General features: G+C 33.9%; 1 protein-coding gene across 1 annotated transcript in view; it reads left to right on the forward strand.

Moving 5' to 3' along the window:
• LOC105115445 (LRR receptor-like serine/threonine-protein kinase FLS2) overlaps positions 1-4,818 on the forward strand; it is an 88,054-nt gene extending 83,236 nt beyond the window's left edge. Inside the window, exons 2-3 of the mRNA XM_011012330.1 lie at positions 2,307-4,519; positions 4,589-4,818. Coding sequence (XP_011010632.1) covers positions 2,307-4,507 — 2,201 coding nt within the window. The 3' untranslated portion in view covers positions 4,508-4,519; positions 4,589-4,818. The remainder of the gene's footprint in view (positions 1-2,306; positions 4,520-4,588) is intronic.
• The last annotated feature ends 4,768 nt before the right edge of the window (positions 4,819-9,586 follow it).

The following is a 9,586-nucleotide window of genomic DNA, read 5'->3' on the forward strand; positions in this document are numbered from 1 at the left end:
AAGATGGCAAAGTCAATTTAATTGAAAAAGTTTTTTATGACTTTATGTTTTTCTTTTCACATAGATATCATAAAATAAAGAGTTTTAAAGTCAAAGGTTAGCAAATATATTTACTATGAAAAGGACCCACTTATTTAAAAGAAAAAAGAGTCCACCTTCCCGCACTTAAACACTAAATAAAAAAAATAAAATTGAAATGTTTTGCAAGGACCCGCCCCTGCTTGCCTTCCTTTTCCTTTAATTCCGCTCCTGATTGAAATATAAATAAGACATTATTTTTTTCACATGTCATCTCCTTAAATATAATGATGACTTGAAAAGTGTTTGCCCAAAAGTAAGGGGCATATCATTAAATGTCCTAAGAAATTTAGAGAAACATTAAATGGTTTTTGCCTACAAGCTTAGTAGACGTGTATATTATTTGTGACGAAGCTGGACCAAATTATTTATAATTTATAAACTAAATAAAAAATTATACATACAGTTTTTTAATGTATCTTTACACATAAAAAAATTGTTGTAAGTGTAAATTAAAAAGTTCATACATATAAATAATTAAATAAATCAAGAACTATATACATTAATAAATTATAAAAAAATATTAATAATATTTAAAAATAAAATCAGAAAAATCAAGGGTTAAATATAAATCAAAACATTTAATCTTACAAGACTATATATTTATGTGGTTATATTTACTGAATTTAGTTATTAAATCAAATAATATTTAAAATATATATATATATTAAATGGATTAAATAAAATAAAAATGAAATTTTTTTTATCCTAGCTTCCTCAAGTTTGTAATCCTTTCTCTGCTTTGGTCAATAAATCTTATTTTTTTATTTTATTTTCCTGCTATGATGTTTAAATTATACCACTACTTGTAATGCATGAGAGATATGACAAAAGAACGAGAAATAAAAGAAAAAGTTTGAATTTTTTTTATTTTGTTCTCTCTTACCTTTGTGTTTATGGAAATATTTGACTTATATAATTAATGACTTAATTTTACATTTTCTTATAGTGTTTTTTATATTATATATAGGGAAGTTGTGAAGTGAATGGATTCAAAGTTAAATTACCCACCAATTTCTCAATATTGCTCTCAATTATTACTTCCATACCCTCTTCTATATTATCTTTTTATGTGATCATGCTGCTGATAAAGCATGACAAGTCGTTTCATCATCTTTATGTGCTTATTGTGCTTTTGTTGCTCATGAAACTTGCACCTGGGTTCATTTCTGGAGTGAAAGGGGCAACTTTCGGGTGCATAGAGAGGGAGAGACAAGCCCTTCTCAAGTTTAAAGAAGACCTTATTGATGACTTTGGTATTCTTTCAACTTGGGGAAGTGAAGAAGAGAAGAGGGATTGCTGCAAATGGAGAGGAGTTGGATGCAACAATCGAACTGGTCATGTTACTCATCTTGATCTTCACCGGGAGAATGGCGGCAAGTATTTAACTGGTAAGATCAGTAATTCATTACTGGAGTTGCAGCATTTGAGTTACCTGAATCTAAGTGGAAGCAATTTTGAAGGGAATCCTTTTCCATATTTCATTGGATCTCTAAAAGAATTAACATACCTTGATCTCTCTTCTATTGGTGTTACTGGAACTCTTTCAAATCAGCCTTGGAACCTCTCAAAATTACAATCTCTTGATCTCAGTTATAATTATGGGGTTAATTTTAAAAATCTTAACTTCCTTTCTAACCTTTTTTTTCTTGAGTATCTTTACTTGGATGAAAACAACCTTAGTCAAGCCACTGAATGGATACAAACGATTAACAAATTCCCTTTTTTAAAAGTCTTATGGTTAAGTGGCTGTGATCTTTCAAGTGTCAGTCCTCCCTCTCTTTCTTTTACAAATTCTTCTAAATCCCTAGCTGTCATTGATCTATCTCAAAACTATCTTGCTTCTTCAACATTCAATTGGTTGTCCAACTTTAATAACAGTCTTGTTCATCTTAATCTTAGGAGTAACTGGATTAACAGTTCTGAAAACCTTGATTGGCTTTCATATCTTTCTTCTTTGGAGTATCTTGACTTGAGTCGCAATAACCTTAGTCAAACGATTGACTGGCTGCAAGTGCTTAACAGGCTCCCTCGCTTACATGAATTGTTGTTAAGTTCTTGTAGCCTTTCAATTATCGGTTCTCCATCTCTTTCTCTTGTAAACTCCTCTAAATCTCTTGCTCTCGTTGATTTCTCTGATAATCAGCTTACTTCTTCAATATTTTATTGGTTGGCAAACTTCGGTAGCAATCTTGTTGATATTTACCTCTCATATAACCAATTACAAGGTTCAATTCCAGATGCTTTCACAAACATGACTTCTCTTAGGACTCTTCATCTATCCTCTAACCAATTACAAGGTTATTTGAGTTCATTTGGGCATATGTGCAGTTTAAATGCACTGTATATAAGTGAAAACAATCTCACTGGAGAGTTGTCTCAGTTGTTTCAAGACTTGCATGGATGCTTGGAGAGCTCACTAGAGATTCTGCAACTAGACGGAAATCAGCTTCAGGGTTCACTTCCTGACATCACAAGATTCGCTTCCATGACAGAGCTGGATCTCTCTCGGAATCAACTGAATGGATCTTTACCGAAACAATTTAGTCAACGTTCTAAACTTGCTTTGTTGTACTTGGATGACAACCAACTCACTGGATCACTTACGGATGTTACGATGCTTTCATCATTAAGAGAGTTGTGGATCGATAACAATCGCTTAGATGGGAATGTTTCTAAAAGTATTGGAAGTCTATTTCAGCTCGAGGAATTGCATGTTGGAGGGAATTCCCTACAAGGTGTGATGTCTGAAGCTCACTTTTCAAATCTCTCCAAATTAACGGTATTGGATTTAACTGATAACTCCCTAGCTTTGAAATTTGAGTCTAACTGGGCCCCTTCTTTTCAATTGGTTCACATATTTCTTTCGTCTTGTAATTTGGGTCCTCATTTCCCTCAATGGCTTCGAAATCAAAATAATTTTGTGAAGCTAGATATCTCTGATTCTGGAATTTCAGATACAATCCCTAATTGGTTTTGGAACTTGTCCAATTCCAAGTTGGAATTGTTAGACCTTTCCCACAACAAGATGAGTGGAATTTTGCCAGATTTCGCATCAAAATATTCCAATCTCCAAAACATAGATTTGAGTTTCAATCAGTTTGTGGGGCCATTACCACTTTTTTCATCAGATACCACGTCAACCTTGTTTCTCTCTAACAATAAGTTTTCAGGTCCAGCTTCTCTTCCATGTAATATTGGAAGTGATATCTTCAGTGTTCTTGACCTCTCAAATAACCTGTTGACGGAATGGATTCCTGACTGTTTAATGAATTTCACAAGTCTACGTATTCTGAATTTGGCCAGCAACAACTTTTCAGATAAAATTCCCAGCTTCATTGGATCAATGTTCAATCTTGAAACATTGAGTTTGCATAATAATAGCTTTGTTGGAGAATTACCTTCGTCTTTGAGGAATTGTAGTTCTCTAGTATTTTTAGACCTGAGCTCAAATAAGTTGCGAGGAGAAATACCAGGGTGGATAGGAGAAAGCATGCCGTCTCTGGAAGTCCTTTCCCTACAATCTAATGGATTCAATGGAAGCATACCGCCAAATCTGTGTCACCTGTCAAGTATTCTGATCTTAGACCTATCTCTGAACAATATCACAGGAATCATTCCAAAGTGCCTTAATAACCTCACTTCCATGGTTCAGAAAACAGAGTCAGAATATTCCCTTGCGAATAATGCTGTTCTTAGTCTGTATTTCAGTGCACCAGGTAGCTATGATAGATATCAGAATAAGATCAGGGTTGGATGGAAAGGAAGAGAGGATGATTATGGAAGCACACTAGGACTTCTGAGGATCATTAATTTTGCAAGAAATAAATTAATAGGTGAAATTCCAGAAGAAATAACAGGACTCTTACTGTTGCTTGCACTGAATTTATCCGGAAATAATTTGACTGGAGAAATCCCTCAAAATATTGGGCAGTTGAAACAGTTGGAATCACTTGATTTGTCAGGAAACCAATTATCAGGAGTGATTCCTATCACAATGGCTGATCTAAATTTTCTGGCTTTCTTGAACCTCTCCAACAATCACTTGTCGGGGAGGATTCCGTTAAGCACTCAGCTGCAAGGCTTTAATGCTTCACAATTTACCGGTAACCTTGCATTGTGCGGGAAGCCACTCTTACAGAAATGCCCTGGAGATGAGACGAATCAAAGTCCACCTGCTAATGATGACAACCGAGGCAAAGAAGTCGTCGCTGATGAATTCATGAAATGGTTTTGTACTGCTATGGGAATTGGTTTTAGTGTATTCTTTTGGGGAGTTTCAGGTGCTTTACTGCTAAAACGTTCCTGGAGACATGCCTATTTCCGGTTCTTGGATGAATCATGGGACTGGCTCTATGTGATGGTAGCAGTGCGCAAGGCACGACTTCAACGAGCCTTTCAGAGGCTGCACGAGCACGTTCTTGCTTAGAAGGATTGCAAGGTAATATGGTTATTCACATATCTTTTCCTTTCTTTTTATATTGAAGACTAATGGTTCATTTTATACCAGGAGCTGCAGCTGGGTGCATAACAGGTCCTTTTTGTGCAAGGAGCTCGTACTGTTAGTGCACGTGTTTGCTGGAGCTACATCGTCCTGTACCTTGGCAACTTCATCTTCGTCTACTACAAGAAGTTTGAAATAAGGTTCCATTGGAGAATTCTTTGTACACCTGCTGGGTTTCAAGGGAAACTATGAAAGTGATTATGTAATATATTATGGAATCTCAAAGTTGGTTTTTATGTGAATTTCATTTGGAATGTCTTTGCAAGTATTTATTTCTTTACTTAACAGTGTGAAGATGGAACACATTCATTCTCCAAATAAAAAAATTAAGCCAGTACTTGCTTATATTGCTACAGAATTTAATTAAAAACAGATGTAATTAACATTTTTATTTAACTGCTTTTGTTGAATTATTGGCTTTAAATCAAGCAAGCAGGTATTGAAATTGATGTTAATAATTCAAACCTATACATATAATCACCGGAGGAAATAAAATTTCAGAGAAATTTCTTCGAAGATTAGTTCAAAAGGTATACGTGTCAATTAATGGTGATTGTTGAAAAGTATGCCCAGTCATATAAGGAGGAGAAAAAATGGGGTTGCGATGCAGCCATTGACGAGTTCCATTGTGATCCTACTTAATGAGTCAATGCTACAAAGCTATTGAAAGAATTTTTAAAGGGATAAGCGAATTCCGGTACATTGTGAGAAGAACAATGGTGCATTCATATATTGCTTTCTTCTTTTGGGTCATCGAAAGTCATTCAATACTGAACATCATCTAGAATAACACAAGTCGTTTAGCTGACTAATTGCTTGATTTTTTCATGAATGTATAAGAATCTCAATCTGGAAATCCCAAAGATTATGAACTGGGAAATGAGATTTCCCTTAGAATATGTAATTTTCTTGCTAATTAGGCCCACAAAATCTAACTCTGCAAATATATCTGTTATTTTGTTGTTCTGTGCATGGCAGTGTGAAATTGATCTCGCTGCAGAATTAATTTAATTCATATTCCCACGTAGGATTGCACAATCTATCGAACACATTTAAAATCGGCAGCATGCATGATCTGTTAAGCAGACAACTATGCAGATATTTTCGAAGACATTTGTGGAATGTCCTGAAAAATACAACTGTTCATCAACTAGTACTAACATCCAATTTCTTGTTTAATCACCAATCAGAGAATAAAACATCACGCCCTTCAAATGCTTATACACCCCAAAGTTTGCCACACCTTTCCACTAATCAGAAACTTGCAAGTTTGAATCTATCCCACACCATCCCTGCAAATCTCCTACGTTCAGGAACTGCATGACCTGAATATGAGTCCAATTGTGCATTGGTTGATGACTTGGATCTAGACTCGCAGCTCTGGTTTCTTAATTTCTATCCATGAAGATATGCACTTTACAAGGCAGCATAGGTTAACGTAAGTCCGTAGATATTACTGAAAAGCACAACATTTCAGAAACTCAAGTTTTCACTTTTCAAGACCTTAGTTAACATCGCTACAAGCATGTTTACAAACACCAAATATTCACATCTACAAGGCAAGACTGATATTCACCAAATATTAGCACTTCTCCAGAAAATTTAGGTGCTGTCTGCATCATCAACATCAATTGCTGATGCCTATTTGGAATTGTCGTACCGGTAATGATTCAAAATGATTTTCATTTAAAAATGCATCAAAATAAAGTTTTTTATTTTTTAAAAATCATTTTGATAATAACAGTAATCATTGTTGGTATGACCATTGACTTTCTTAAAGTGAGTTCGTTCTTTCATTGAAGAGAGAAAAGCCCAGGCTGGCCATCAACAGACCAAAGGTTTCATAAGGCCATAAGGGTTGGGGGCAATACCCCCATTGACTATGGGAAGCAATGATTATGTCCTCGACAATTAACCAAATCTAAACAAATTGAAAGAGTAGAATTAAAGCATATATAGTTTGTTAATGCATTATCTGAAGCACAGACCTGGACCCAGCTTGAGCATATAAAAAAAATGCAAGTGGAGGTCCGAACTTCTTGTACTGGCTACTGAGTTAACCAATAAACAGAAGTCTGTAAGTTTCTTACGAAGGATAAATATAAAGATTTTAGAGCTCATTATTCTTTGAAAATGACAGGGGGGATTCTATCGATCACACTAGAATTAGATAAAAACAAATTGGTGAAAAGAACCAGAGATCTTTTAATTACAGTTCTGTGCATACTATTAGTTACTGAAGACTTCCCAACTTTAAATAAAAAGCTTTACTTATCTTCTAGTATTTACAGCTGGTATGGGTAAGCACAAAATACAGTTAAATCTTTCAAATAATAAACATTAAAGTCGTGAGTCTAATCCAGACCATAAACCTACTGCCAGTCATAGTTATAGAAGGTTATGAACAACATAGATTTGTCAACTATGGAGTCACATTTATGAGTAGCATTTGTGAGTGGCATGTCAGAGAACCATCTCACCTAAAAATTTAAGCTATTTGATGAGGTTTCAAGATAAGATTTATATTATTCTCTAACATACCCCTTTAAGTGAAAGCCCTTTGGGAACTTATACAGGTCCATTTTACTTTGTGCTTAATTTTTATCAAACAAATAGGGTGATGAAATTCAAACTCATGACCTTTTGGTCATCAAGGCTCTGATACCATGTTAAAGAACCAATTTAACCCAATAGCTTAAACTATTAGGTGAAGTCCTAGGATATGATTTATATTATTCTCTAACATGGCTATAATGTTTTATATTAAAGAGTAGGAAAAGACAATAAAGCCCTTGAAGGCTTAAAGAGAAAGTATGATCAAGGTTGTTAAAAATGCTTTTTTGACACGACATGAAATATACAATATAAACTCGACTCATAAACTCGAATCATAAAATCACAAGTAAAATTTTTTAACTAAAAATCATAAAATCACAAGTAAAATATTTTAAATAATACAAATATCCAAACATATTACATTTCTGCAGACTGCAAGTACCACTTCAGTAATCAAAGATATTCATGCATATTGCAGACTATTGAAAATCATGCCTAACTACTTTTTAAAGGATAAAAAAGGAAAAACAATGTATGTTAAGATATTGCAATCTTTTATCAGGCATTGAAGTCAAACACAAAGGATCTAGACATAAAGAGTAACTCCCTAACTTCTATAAAATAACCACAATTAATTTTGAAACTGGAAAGCCATTCAATAAGAAACCAGGCCATGACACAACAAGTTCAATCAACCGTTTGTGAAGGCCTGATGATCTTGCTCATAATGCAATACCACTTTTTAACTGAATCACATCCTCATGTTTCATCAAATGACTCCAAAACAAAAGATGTGCAGGAGTTTCTTTGAAACCAAACAAGCCACAAATCTGGTGCTTCCTGATTAGTACTTAAAAGTATATTTTTATCAAGATTTTATATCATCATTTTGCACTCGAAGTATCAATAACTCTTTAACTAAAACATGTTTTATAATAACATATCTAATAATATAAGATACATTTAATTTATGGTAAATGCTCATTTTAAATGCAGGCCTATCATATAAATGAAAGAATTGATTGATGAATTTAAGAACTGAAATTAAAAGGACAAAGAGATGGCCAAACTTAGAAAAGAGATGTCGGTGCAATCCAAACCGGAACACTATTCGGTAATTGGGTCATATTTGGAGCTGTAGATCTCAGATTTAGGTTTACTTTATATGGATGGAAAGGTAAGACATAGGCCTACAACTTTCATATGGAGCCCAAGATCTAAAAAGGCCATTATCAAGTCCAAATAGTAGCAACAACAAAGAAGCCCGAATCTGTCCTCCAGCCCGAGCACTGTTTAATATTTTGGCCATATCTAGAGTTCTAGAAGTCCAAATAAGCTGAAGTTTTTACACAAGAAAGCTGAGACAATTACCTACAACTTTCATGTTGCAACTGGCTCCAGTTTTGACGTTATCAATGACGTTTTGGGCAGACAAGAGAAGATAAGGATTGTCACCAAGTCAAAAGTTGGTCACCCACTTATCAATTAGTCATCAAATCAATAGTTCCCAATTTTGGCCTATAAAAGGAGGCATTTGCCATGCATTTAGGCATCTTGGTTTCCAGATCAAGATCATGCTCTTCCTTTCTCTCTTTGTATTTTTTATGCTTTGTTTTCATTAATATTAAGTTTATGCCTTTCATTTCCTTTCCTTTACTTAGTTAACTTTTATGTTCTTATTTTGTTTATCTATTTTGCTTTCTTTCATTATGTCTAGCTAAGTTAATTATGTCAAGGTGAAAAGGTTACACTAATGGTGTAAGAATAAGTATAATGTAAACTTAATATGGACTTTAATGTTTGATACTAACATGTTTTATATTTGCTATCTTGTTCACTCTTTAATACTTTGCTTGTTAAATGACTAATCTTGATTTATGTTGTATAACACTTGGTACAACAAATGCTTGGCACTTTCATAGCCCATAATGTATGGTATAACCGACACCTGAGCTATGAAAGGAACTTGATTTGTTGTTAACATAAGTTATAATCATGAATGCTTGACGAGATTTACAAGTATTAGCATTAATTGAATAAGATGACTAATGTAATCATGTTAACAATATATAATCTGATTGGAACCTCCTTTGTGTGTGGTTTCCAATTCAATAATAAGAGTTTATACTATACTTGTTTGATATACCATTAGTGGAACCTCTAACCTTGACATTTGTTATTATCATTGTTTAATCGTTACATTAATATTCCATCTCAAAGTTCTCATCATCTTCTTCTTCTTCTCTTTCTTTATTATTATTATTATTACTACTACTACTACTACTACTACTACTACTACTACTACTACTACTACTACTACTACTACTACTACTACTACTACTACTACTACTACTACTACTACTACTACTACTACTACTACTACTACTACTACTACTACTACTACTACTACTACTACTACTACTACTACTACTACTACTACTACTACTA

This window comes from Populus euphratica, unplaced genomic scaffold, assembly GCF_000495115.2.
Source record: "Populus euphratica unplaced genomic scaffold, PopEup_1.0 scaffold701.1, whole genome shotgun sequence".
In the NCBI taxonomy this organism is placed as follows: Eukaryota; Viridiplantae; Streptophyta; class Magnoliopsida; order Malpighiales; family Salicaceae; genus Populus; species Populus euphratica.